At 43.1% G+C, this 13,383-nt stretch overlaps 1 protein-coding gene across 5 annotated transcripts in view; it reads left to right on the top strand.

Annotated features, from left to right (window-relative positions):
- lrp1bb (low density lipoprotein receptor-related protein 1Bb) overlaps nt 1–13,383 on the top strand; it is a 481,608-nt gene that overhangs the window by 354,029 nt on the left and 114,196 nt on the right. For all 5 annotated transcript variants that reach the window (XR_011516175.1, XM_070543934.1, XM_070543933.1 and 2 more), the window contains 7 exons: nt 156–355; nt 698–886; nt 980–1,128; nt 1,370–1,463; nt 1,625–1,741; nt 5,041–5,160; nt 6,837–6,956. Coding sequence is in view for 4 of the 5 variants with exons in the window: in XM_070543934.1 (XP_070400035.1) it covers nt 156–355; nt 698–886; nt 980–1,128; nt 1,370–1,463; nt 1,625–1,741; nt 5,041–5,160; nt 6,837–6,956 (989 nt within the window). In the remaining variant the exon portion in view is untranslated. The remainder of the gene's footprint in view (nt 1–155; nt 356–697; nt 887–979; nt 1,129–1,369; nt 1,464–1,624; nt 1,742–5,040; nt 5,161–6,836; nt 6,957–13,383) is intronic.

Below are 13,383 nucleotides of genomic sequence, written 5' to 3'. Positions count from 1 at the left end.
ATGGAATGTTTAAATGCCTTTTGACACAACTGATGTACATGCTCTTAATTCCCTCAGTTCTTTCTACATGCATTTAACGTGTTTCCTAAACAGTGCTACCACAATACTGTAGTACCGCTTTTAAACTGTAATATGTGTCTACTATGCATGTCTAGGTATGTGTTCTGGGTAGACTGCTGTGAACCTCCCCACATCGGGCGTATAGGCATGGATGGCCGAGGGCAAACGGTGATCATTGACCGCGAGATCTATAACCCCACCGCTCTTACTATTGATTATACCAACAAGAGACTCTACTGGGCAGACGATAACCACATCCTGTTTGCCAACATGGATGGCACCCAAAGACATAAAGGTACATAAAGAGATTTCATGAATGAAAATCTATTATTCCTAAAGAATGGAATCTAAGTTGTAATTTTTCTTTCCCCTTGTAGTAGTGAATCTCCTGAGGTGATATTTATAATAAATATCATTAAAAATGACAGCATTTGTTTAATTTGGTGAGAAATGATCTCCTTGTTTGTTTTCTTCATGTTAAGTGCGTCTCCGGGGAAGTTTGTTTCCGAGTCGAGGACCTTTATTAATCCCAGTGGGGGAGTTCATAATGACGCTGTTACACACCTCACATGCTGCAAGTTAAATAAAATACGACAGAATTTACCTAAAAACAACATGGCTATGTGTCCCCCTTCAGTGTCCTATGATCACATCCAAGGAGTAATGGCATTGACTTTGTTTGAGGACTTTGTGTATTGGACGGATGGGAAGTCCAAATCACTGCGACGTGCACACAAGACTACCGGTGCCCAGGGGATCGAGCTCCTCAACTCCTGGCAGGCCATCAAATCAATCAAGGTCTACCACTCCCTGCGCCAGCCTGAAGGTAAAAAGCCTTGTTTTTTCCCCTCTTTTTTCATATTTCAAGAAGGAAATGTTTTTTCATACACAGTCCTTGTAATTCCACTCTTCTGCCCAGTACCCAAGCACCAATGCCAGATTGCTAATGGCGGATGCAGCCACTTATGTCTCCTTTCCCCTGGTGGGGAACACAAATGTGCCTGTCCCACAAATTTTTACCTGGCTGCTGACAATAAAACCTGCCTCTCCAACTGCACCTCCAGTCAGGTCAGCCCCATTTTTCTTCCCCCCCACATCTACACTTAGTGTGATCATGTTGTTTGTTCCTCTGTTCTGATAAGCACGGCTCCCCTGAAGGCAAATTGCTTTACTTTCATGGGCTGTTCTTTACTGACATGAAGGGCAAAGGAAATGTTTGTGTATTGATTGCAACTCTGGTTGAAGAATGCTGAAGTTCAAGCATGTTGACGTTGAATTCTTTCTTCTTTTTTTTCTTCTTTGGACGTAGTTTCGTTGTGGGACGGATGAGTGTATCCCCTTTTGGTGGAAGTGTGACACAGTGGATGATTGTGGGGATGGCTCAGATGAACCTTCGGAATGCCGTAAGTGTCGTTTTTTTTTTTTTTTGTTTCAGACATTGAATTTGTTGCAAACTACAAGCAAATGAGAGACTGAAAACATGTTATTGACGTCTTTTTATTATGAGCTTTGAGCCACTGTTTTCTTTTTTTAAACTAACTGCACAATATTTGCTTTTGAACAGCGGAATTCAAATGTCAGCCTGGACGTTTTCAGTGTGGCACGGGCCTCTGTGCCCTTCCTCCTTTCATCTGTGATGGAGAAAATGACTGTGGTGACAACACAGATGAGGCTAATTGTGGTAAGGAGAATATTGTAAATGTGGTTGTTGTTTTTTTCAGCTATTGATTGTGCACTGTATATAAATCTTTACAATTTATTAATCAAACTGCTGCTTTGATTCTTCTCCCTTTTCATTTGATCTTTTGTTAATAAAGTATAACTCTGTGTATGAATCACTGACTGCAGAAATATGGACGAACCGTCCGTGCTGTCACCCGTAGGTTTCTGAAGAGCTAAATGGGGCATTCTACAGTAGCTAAAAAGTGGCTGTGTCAAACTATTGCAATGCATTGTGGGATGTAGCCCTAGGCAAGCCAGTGTGTATTTTGTATGGGTGCCTATGGGTCTGAGTCACTCCGCTCGCTCGTCTCAAAGTTGTAGTTTCATCTCCTAAATGGTGATCAAATAGGAAGGTGCTAAGCACCACTGTTGGGGGAGATCTAATCAGACTCTAGATATCCAGCTCAGATGTTGGAGGGGACATTTTTTATCCATGTTCCAGTGCTGAGTAAGGTCCGTGACGACGTGAAACAGGTGGAGAGGGAAACAAGTCAAACTAAAGACAGACAAAGCAAAGTGGTGGCAATATTTATGTTGAAGAGCAGATTTTCACAGTGTGAAGCAGATCAAGGGGTGTGCGTATACTTGTTCTATTCAGTTTGTTGGTCGGAAAGGTCCTACATTCGAAAACAGTGAGCTGATACTAGCAACGCTCTCAGATGTCGGACAGCATCCAAACATGGACGATAAAGGCTTTAGAACAGAGGTGGGTGGTAAGTAACAAGTAGTAACCGATAATAACCCAAGAGTAAAAATAAGAAAACTACTTGAGCGTTGTGCGTAACGAGTAACTATCAGCATTTAAATTAGAATTGTGTGTCTGTCGGGTTGTTATTGTCGATGTCCACGTGCTTCAGTCCTGTTGTTTTTCATTGGTCAATGTGATTCATTTGTCTAGCGTTAGCAGCCATCAGCACTTGCATGGTGATGTCAGCTGTAGAATAATAATAAATGACCCGCACTTGTATAGCGCCTCTCAGAGTAAGGACTCCAAAGCGCTTTACACTACAGTGTATCATTCATCCATTCACACACACATTCACACACTGGTGGGGATGAGCTACGATGTAGCCACAGCTGCCCTGGGGCGCACTGACAGAGGCGACAGAGGTGAGGCTGCCGAGCACAGGCGCCACCGGTCCCTCTGACCACCACCAGCAGGCAAGGTGGGTTAAGTGTCTTGCCCAAGGACACAACAGCAGAATTCTCTGTCCGGAGCCGGGATCGAACCTGCAACCTTCTGATTACTGGACAACCCGCTCAACCTGTTGAGCTACTGCTGCCCCGAATACACTATTTAAGCCTGGTGGGCGGTTCCCACCACCGCAATCTTAACCACATCATGTGTTGCATCAACACCTGGAACATACTAAAGTGGAGCTGATAGAGCAGGGCTGTGAGGGTGGGGGCATATGACTGACACCCATCAAACTCAGAGCCGATGCTCTGACCAGAAACGTCCAGCCACGGGTCTGCTCCAGCCCTCCATCCACGCCTGGGTCCTCCTGCAGCAGATCCAGCTGCACTGTTAAATACTTCCTGCTCACTCAGTTTAAAATAAATGATCCAAGAAGAGTCACTCAGGTTAATCCTGCTTTAACCGTACATAACTGGTCCATACTGGTCAGGAAGAGTCACTCAGGTTAATCCTGCTTTAACCGTACATAACTGGTCCATACTGGTTTTGATCTGTAAATAAGTTTAACCTTTTATAAATAATCTTGTCTCCTTACCATCTTTTCATTTTCTGTTCATGTAACATGTTCAAAAACATCTGTAATAATAAAACTGGTGATAAAATGTTTATGTTTATGTATTTAGCAGACGCTTTTGTCCAAAGCGACTCAAAACCAATGACCAGAAAGAGTTATCAGTTAGTATTTGTTTTAATAAATATGTTCAAATATCAAACAGCTAAATAACATTAACATGATGACAGCAGAAGGCCTCTCTCCCAGGATGACCACCAGGTAAAGCCTCTCCCGACCCTGGACACCTGCAGTCCTAAACAGAGAAAACCAGATCACAGGTGACAAAAAAGCAATAAACACATTTTTACATCTATCCACATGAGAAGATAAAACTTTTATTCTTCACACAAACTTTTTACTTCATTAAAACGTGTCAGCTGTAAATCCCTGAATGCTAAAACCACTTTTCACAAAAGAACTTCTGTGGTTGTGTGTAAACAGCTTCACGCTTCACCTCTAAGCTTAATAAAAACGCTTCTTTGCTCCGTTGTCCTTAAAACAAATGTCAAGTTTAATTTGCTACACACACACACACACACACCCACACACACAAATGGGAATAACTGGGACCAGCGAAACAAACTCGTTCTGGCTGATTTCTGCCTAAAATGTAATTTAAAAAACAAACATACAAATGCAAAATATCTATAAACTGAACCGCTTTAAGTTTTTTATGTTTCTTCGGCTAGTTTTTAACAAACTTATGTTCAAAACCTCGTACCTCTCCCCATTTTCTCCTCCTGTTGAAAATCCACAGCCGTTGTGCAAAGCATGCTGGGATAGCCTTGTTCTGTGAGGATACAACAAACCCGTCCTCTAAATGTGGGCGGAGCGAGGACGCGAGAATGAGTATTCTTGGAATTTGGACAGTACTCGTCGCTGCGCTGTGACGTCATCGACCTCAAAATGCGCTCTTACAAGAATCCTTCGTGTGGATTCGGACACACCCAGAGCGCGCTGTTTACAGTAGAAACAAGCAAGGACTCACAAGCCTCCAACAGGATGGATGCGTCTGGGATCACAGGCTTTATTTTAGGGTATTTGTGAGTTCCACTTTGTGCCATGGCCATTTTTATCTCTTCTTCTTCTTTGAGCTGTGGTTGACACGCCACTTCTTGGTGCATCACTGCTGCTTACTGTAGTACAGTGGGACTGGAACCAGCACTCTACTATTCATGTCACCATAAAAAAATAATAAATAGTGGTAAAGAAAATACAAAAATGTTGTATTGGCCGAGGCTAGAAACCAATGTTAAAGGTGCATGCTGCCACCTTTGTTATGGAGTTTATAACCCCAGCCTTTTTGTGGACAGAACTCGAAGGGGTGGCCACTCATATTCCAAGGGTGGCATGTGCTACCGCAGGCCACTGCCTGGACATGCCCCTGGTCACCTTGTTGTGACATATTGGGTCTTTATATGTGTACTCAAGGTTACAGCCTCTGGATTCAGACACAATAACTACAGTGTCAAAGTTTGCTGACTTTTTTTCCACCTTCTTTTTTAAGAGACATACATCTGCCTGTCAGGACAGTTCAAGTGCACCAGGAAACAGAAATGCATTCCCCTCAACCTGCGCTGCAATGGTCAGGATGACTGTGGGGACGGAGAGGATGAGACGGACTGTCGTAAGGACCTGTTTTTACACTTTCATTGTCTTAAATCATGTTCAGTGTTTAACTGAGCTGGTACACACCTGTATGCACTTTCTCCAGCTTTCTATGACTACGTTTACATGCAGCCAATATCCGGGTTATGATCGGGTTAAGGTCGGTTTTCGGGTTTCTGAGTTGATCAGAATAACCCGTTTACAAGCATAAATAGAAAGAGTTACCTCTAACTTGCATAACCCGATTTAAATGCGGACGTTGGGGTAGCGTCAGGACGTATGGACTACATCCAGATGCAATATGCCTCGTTTCCGGTTCTTCTTGTTCCGGTATCTGTGAAAACAACAACATGTTTCCCAGTTCGGAAGAGATGGTGACCGCGTTTGCTTGTGCTTTAGTTTCCTCATCACTCCAAAAGTGTGGTGCTGTGCCGCGACTCACCATGTTGCTCCCAACTTGTTGTTTACTTCCGGTGTTCTGGCGCATACAAGACGTCTCGCTACTCAAAAGACCAAAATTCCTTGCGAACAGAGCATGCACAGAACACACGCTTTGATGGGGATATCCCGGTATGCGTTTAAACGACCAAACATTCGGGTTAGAAAAGGGTTACCCCAGGTGTAGTAACCGGGTTGAGCATATCCGGGTTTTCGGCGGTGTTTACATGGACCTGCGGAACCGGGTTATTGTGAATATTCGGGTTTTTAAAGGGTTACTGGCTGCATGTAAACGCACTCTATCAGTCAAAGTCAGTCTCACTGTTGTGTGCGCTGTCTTGATGAACGGATGGACGAATGCTTCCCTGTAGAATAGAATTGAAATATCCTTTTTTGTCTCACAGTGGGGGGACTCAGTTATACCAGCTGCAGTCAAAGGTTAACGAGTATGCATGTCCACACAAAGACTAAAGCAAAACACCCCCCCCCCCCCCCCCCCAAAAAAAAGGAAAAAAAAAAACAATACGGCAGGAAATTTACAATAAATGATGTGAAATTGTGTAAATAAAAGCAGGGATGTAAACTTTAAGAGTTTTTTGGGGTCACCATTGGTCCCAAAAGAGGCACCTTAAATGTGCTTTTTTTCCCCTATAATCAGCTAATGTGTACGGCTGAACAGCACATCAGAGCACATTCGGATTACAGTCTACATTGGGTATTCCACAGCCAACTCCTGTTATGGCTTGCTCCTGTGAAAAGGGATTAGAAATTGAATCACACAGAGGATAAGAACGGATTTTGTCTGCAATGATGTATCTCATCAGAATATCACACCCATTCAAGTCTCTCTGACTGCTCGACTTATATATGATAACCGCAGGGGTGAGGGAGAGGGAAGGAGGCTGGAGGAAAGTTAGCTGCAGTCGGAAGAAAAAAAAAACTTTAATTAAAGTGAAACTAATTACTTCAGCCCTGCTTAAACCTCCACCATGATTGGATGTGGTTTTGAATGCACCTTTTGTAATGAACACTGCACCACTGAAAATTAAAATGCTATTTGAAACCATGTCAAGTCATATAAAAGTGTAGAAACTGCAACCTTGTAATATACCACTGGAAATGGGGGCAAAGGAGGTGTTTGGGAGGCATAATGTGACTCCTCCCTGCCTCGTGCATTACAGTCACCTCGTATGATGACTCAGGCCTTTCTGCAGACAAATGATCAAATATGCAACTCTATGTTTTCTCTGGATGTAGCTGAAAGCACCTGCTCCCCTGACCAGTTCCAGTGTAAGGCCTCCATGCACTGCATCTCCAAACTGTGGGTTTGTGACGAGGATCCCGACTGCGCAGACGGGTCAGACGAGGCTAACTGTGGTGAGTTGCGGAATCCCACTTTACCAGAAATATCCCTGATTTGTTTGCAAGAAACTGATGGATTTTGAATTCATTTCACCCTTGGCTGCACTCTGGTGTGACTCAGGATGACTCGATGTTTTAACTGGCTCTCAGATTCACTCAGAGCTTAAAGGACATGTGCAGGCTCCAGGCACACATGGAAGGATGCAGATGTGTAATCCTAAAGATCAAGTTCACTGAGATACCATTTTTTAAATTGTTCTTAAAATGTGATCGATCACTGAGTTTAACATTAAGGCTTGACATAAAAATGGCCTTCTACCCCTCTTTCCTGCATTAGCTGCTTATAGAAAAAGATGGGGAAACCCTCGGATTAGAAAAGCCTGACAGTTCCTCGTTGTTACACCCCCTCCAGTCTAGGAGTTCAAGGAGGAAATTAAAGGAATGAACCAAGACTTAGCAGTTAACAAAATGCTTATTATAACACAGGTTCACTCCCATAATAAGAAGAGGCGCTGCGGTAAAACAAACAAAAACAACTCTCTTGTATCTAATACTAAATAACAGAAATGTAACCCACTGGGTGAAAATCATGCAACTTGACTAATTACCTAAACACGAAATGCTGGATAAAGCCACAGCTGCAATAACTTAAAACAAAACAGGAAGGCTCTTAACTAAAATCACTCTTCTACACGAAAACAGGAAATCTAAGGTTACTAAAACAAGGATAACAATAAACTAAGCAGAGTCACAAATCATAAGTTCTCCAACAACAAGTTCTTCTAATACAAACCAAGCCACAGCCAAGGGGACAACAGAATGGGTCTGGGCCCCTAAATGACTGACACGCTCAGCCTTTTGAGGTCTTGAACTGGATTATTGCAGATTCCTGTGCTTCAGCTGGACCTGCAAAGCAGCATGTCTCTCTCCTTGGTGCTGAAAGTGGAGGCTGGATCAATGCTGGAGAGGAAAGTGGCAGCTTGCAGGCGCTGTCCAAAGTGCTGATCACAGTGGGAACACAGGAGCTGTAACACACATCACATTGTCAAAAAGGGAGCCCAAGGCTGGTAATACACTCGTGATGACTCAGGCAGCAGGCTACATCTTTGTTCACATACTTGCTGCTGCACTGCACTGCAGGATTCCACTAGGGTACACAGTAGAGAACGCAATGCTAGCTACACGAGGCAGCCATTTTAAACGCGTGTATGCATCTGCAATCAGCAAGTATATTTCCAGCCTAAGTCATGCCAATCTATTACCGGACCATGGGTCAACTTTTGCTAAAAAGATTTAACAGGAGTCCGTGAGCTGATGAGGTAATTTTTAAGCCTGTTTGTAGGTGCCATGGATTGCACATTTGATGTCCAAGAATTTTCAAAGACACATTTTGATGCCAGGAAAGCACTTATTTTTGACACTGGGCTTTGACATTTGATTCAGCATCCAGGAGATGGAAGGGTGCGTCACAGCTAGTAGAAGCTAACCATTAGCATTAGCAACACCACCACACCGTGAAACCCCTTCAGGCTTGTGTTATTTCTGGGGATAAAATGTCAACGTTGCAAATCAGAGTCTGTGGTAGAATTGTGTTGCTATTAGCCAATCAGAGGCCAGATGTCCAAATATCAGAAAAAGGAAAGTGTCCTGCTCACCTCTACTTCCTGAAACATGAGTGCCAGAGCCTTTTTTTTTTACCTCAGAGATTGACTCAAGGCTTTCATTTAAACTAGAGACCACTTCAGATGTGTTGAAAAAACGAGTGAACTTGGCCTTTAAGATCTGTGTGTGTTTCTAAATGATGAAGCGTCCATCCAGATTTCAGCTAATAAATAAGAAAGACAAGTAAAGAAAACCAACAGATTGCTCTACCGTCTTTAAATGTCTTCATTAATGAGAAAATCAAGTAAAACACACCACCTGCCTTTGCATCTGAGCTGCGTTCAGAAAAGCTGCTAAAATATTAAAATCTGTATTTTTTTCTTCCTTTTTTCTGACTGGCTGTGATCATGTGACCGTCACAACACAAGTGATGTTTCCTGACTTTAAGTGAACACCATCCTCTCTTTATTTTCCCCTTCATCCATTTCTCACACGTTGAATTCTAAGTTTGTTAAAAATATATTTTTTTCTTTACATCAGTTAACTTTAGAAGACTCTGTATTAACAGTGACACTTTAGTGACTCTAGCCAACCAAACCGATATTTTATTTATTTATTTATTTATGCCACCATCTAAATAGTTTTTACTGACTCAGAGGAAAATAAACATGAAGATATTTAACTTGAAACACCTGAGACAGTCTAAAGATTTCCCAGCCACCTTATTAAATTTTGACTTAAAAGGAAAATACTCATTTCCGCGCTTCTTCACGTTTTTGAACACTGTAGTCTGAGCTGCTTTTTAATGAATTGCTGTCTTGTGTACTTTTCTTTTGTTGTTGCTCTCAGCTTTTCCTCCTCCTGCCATCACGTTGGAAATAGATCCAGGCAGAATCTGTCTGCCTCTCCTTATGACACATCTCCTCCCTAACAGCAAAACCTAACCCAGGATTCACTTTCACTCTAATAACTTATTCTTAGAAGGCATTTGCAAAAAAGATGCTCTAATTTTAATTTTTATTCTAGAATTAACAAATTAATTATGAATAATTCTTATTCTGGTCACAATTTTATAGTGATTTAGTTTTCAGAGTAAAGTGTTCACATCAGTAGAAGCAAGTTATAGCTTGGATTCACTCGCTTTATTTGTGTCATGGTCTGTGTCTGCGTCTCCCTCATGTGTCTCCTTAGCCCCCTTCAGACAGGCCATGAAAAACGGAAATGTTCCGGACTCTGTCCGTAAGACCTTTGCGTCTGAATACAAACATCCGGATAACGTGTTCCGGAATTTTACCGGACGAAGCCCCTAGTAACAGGTCCGGACTTGTTACGGACAGGGTGGCTGCTTCAGACTGGTGAGGTAGAGTTCCGGACAAGGGGGAGGGGGAGGAGGAGGGGACCGGGGGACGCTGTGCGCACCTAGATAGCCCGCTCCTGTAGCACGCAGCAAACCACGGCAGCTTGCCTCCTACGGTACCGTCTAGACGCGCGACGGAGCGCTTCACACCGCTTCAGTGATTCCTTTAACCATTGAGCTTCATCATCCAGGTCTCTTATGCGTCTTCGTGTGCGCAGAATTATGCTTAAGCGCCTCGTGATTTTTATCTTGAGAGGCGCTATAGAAATTATATTTTCTTCTTCTTCTTCTTCTTCTTCTTCTTAACATAAGTCCGATCCCCCCTTTTCAGACTGACATTCTGGAACATTTGTGGACAATTCAATCTGGTTTTTAACCGGAACTGTGTTTTCAGACACACCACTTTTGTACCGGAACTTGTCCTTTCGGCTGTGTTCACACAGCAGGGAAAAGTTCCAGATGTCTGACGGCGGCGGGGGTGGGGTGGGGGGGAGAATCGGACTTATGTTAAGAAGGAGAAGAAGAAGAAAATATCATTTCTATAGCGCCTCTCAAGATAAAAATCACGAGGCGCTTAAGCATAATTCTGCGCACACGAAGACGCATAAGAGACCTGGATGATGAAGCTCAATGGTTAAAGGAATCACTGAAGCGGTGTGAAGCGCTCCGTCGTGCGTCTAGACGGTACCGTAGGAGGCGAGCTGCCGTGGTTCGCCGCATGCTACAGCAGCGGGCTATCTAGGTGCGCACAGCGTCCCGCAGTCCCCCCCCCCCCACCCCACCCCCCCGCCCCCGTCCAGAACTCTACCTCACCAGTCTGAAGCAGCCACCCTGTCCGTAACAAGTCCGGACCTGTTACTAGGGGCTTCGTCCGGTAAAATTCTGGAACACGTTATCCGGATGTTTGTATTCAGACACAAAGGTCTTACGGACAGAGTCCGGAACATTTCCGTTTTTCATGGCCTGTCTGAAGGAGACTTTTGTGTTCCTCATGTGTCCCCTGGTCTTCAGCCCTCCAGATGTCTCTCCCAGGTCCTGTGTCCCTTTAGTCTCCCCCAGTCACCCCTCTGTAGTTTTTTATAGGTTCAGCTTCTCTTTTTATTAGTCTCTTTAGTATGTTTTTTCCACAGGTTTTTGTAGTTTCCCTCCCCCCTAGAATATTAGTTTATTTTGCTGCTCATCTTGTCTTTAGGTTTTTTACTCTTTACTCTTAGGTCATGTTAGTTTCCTCCCTGATTAGTTAATTGCTTTCACCTGGTTCTCTCTCCACACACCTGCAGCCCATCTGCCTCCCATCATACCCCAGTGTATATAAGCCCTGTCTTGTCTCAGGCCTAGTCCACACGTAGCCGGGTTTTTTTTTAAACGAATATCCGCCCCTCCAAAAACTTGCATCCACACCACCTCGTTTAAAAAAAAACTCTGTCCACACGTACCCGGATAAATACGTTGTTAAGGACATGCCAGACCTGTAGGCGGCAGTACTTCCCCCGTTCTGAACCTCGTCCTTCGTCTGTGGTCTTCCACAAGGAGCAGTAATTCCGCTTGCAAAAACAAACAAGCAGAAAGCGCTTGGACAGTTGATAAAGTGAGCGCAGCTCTGAGGGCATCCATGATGCCGGCTAGTGTAAACACAGGTCGCACACGTGATGTCAGCATTTTTTGTCGCGGAAAGTGACGTTGCAGACCTTAAAACTCCGGTTTTGTCTGTCCACACGCAGACACCCAAAACGGAGAAAACGCAGATCTTCACTTTGGCCGGAGTTTTTAAAAAGATCCGTTTTCGTGTGAAAAAACTCAGTTTTCGTGTGGATGACAGGCCAAAACGTAGAAAAATATCTACGTTTTGGCAGATCCCCGGCTACGTGTGGACAGGGCCTCAGTGTCTTGTTGGTCTATTGTTCTTGTCAGCGTTGTTTTGGTGCTCTGTGTGAGCTTTGTGTCTCGTTCCCAGGTTTTGTGCTCTCAGTGAGCTTTAGTTGTAGTCTCTAGGTTTTGTGCTCTATGTGAGCTTTTGTTCTCCTGATTCAGGATTTTTGTTTTTGGCTTCCTGCCCCATTGGATATTTTAGTTCATCAGCCTAAATAAAGGATTTATTTTTAAAATGCTCCTGCCTCGTGTCATCTGGGGTAATCTGCACCTAGGGTCCTAACCTCCTACTGCTCTCAGCGTGACAATTTGCTTGTATGCAGAGATCCAATATATTTTTCTTTGTATTGTTCCCAGTGAGCAGAGTTATGCAGCTGCATGTGGCCACAATTATGTGGCTCAGAATCCTTCTTGTGGAAAATCTCTGAGCTTTTCAGAAAAACAGGGGTGTTGTCACGGTCACTTACATTTACTAGTAACTGGTCATATGGAGGGAAAAAGGCAAAGAACACCAACCTGTCACTAAAGGTGGGAGCCATATTCACAAAACCCCTCATCAGGACCATCTTCCTAATGAACGTCATATTCTGGAGACATTTTATCCATCATTTATCATTTCAAATTATTTTCTTCTCAAAGTTGTCCCTTAGGCCTTGCAGAAGATGGAGATGTTTATAATATTACTTTCTCTAAGGGATCCATAGACAACCGCTTTGTAGAAGTGCCAAGTTCAGTTTGGTTCCCATTGGATAAGGACAAATTAGGAAATGGGCACCAAAGTGTGTGTGTGTGTGTGTGTGTGTGTGTGTGTGTGTGTGTGTGTGTGTGTGTGTGTGTGTGTGTGTGTGTGTGTGTGTGTGTGTGCGTGCGTAGAAAAGCGGGCAGTGATAGGACTTTTTCAACTTTAAACCAATGGACAGCCTGCTTTACATTGGTGCCTATGCACAATCAATTAGTAGACCTTTTTATCAAAATTTTTATTTATGGCTTTTTATTTTGAAATAATAAACTCACGTATAAAGTTGGAAATATGAGTGTAAAAGGTAAATAAATTACACATCGATGACACAAAGTGTAAATGAGACTTCCTATATATCAACAGAAACAAAGAACAACAAAAAAGTACAAACAAGTGGCTATCTTTAAATTTATAGTCACTATCAATTTATTCTGTTATTTTACTGACAAAAAGTCAAACATGACTTGAATGTGGGACATTGTGCAAAACGTTTGAGTCTCTACTGCCTCTATAAACACAACAAATGTGGAAAAAACATGTCAGTCTTGTTTCTATAGGCTTGATTTTAGGAATGATCTGCCTAAAATGAGTCATTTCATAAATTCCCCGTTTGTGACATCACAAACCGGAAAATTACAGTAGAACATCCTCTCATATCCAAGAACGAGCTGCTTCTGAGAAGCAGCGGCTCTACTCAGAGCCCCTCACAGATATCAGCTTCTCAGCTCATAGCAGCCTTGAAGGAGGATGGGTGGGCGTGGTCAGCTCCTACTTGTTTTCTTAAAAGGATATTTTGCAACTTTTTCATATTTTTAATCATTTTCTTGAGCCCGTATGTGCTAAAATGACCCTTTACAGAGTTAATCAAATGTCAC

This window comes from Nothobranchius furzeri, chromosome 14, assembly GCF_043380555.1.
Source record: "Nothobranchius furzeri strain GRZ-AD chromosome 14, NfurGRZ-RIMD1, whole genome shotgun sequence".
NCBI classification, from domain to species: domain Eukaryota; kingdom Metazoa; phylum Chordata; class Actinopteri; order Cyprinodontiformes; family Nothobranchiidae; genus Nothobranchius; species Nothobranchius furzeri.
This window is presented reverse-complemented; position numbering and strand designations above follow the sequence as displayed.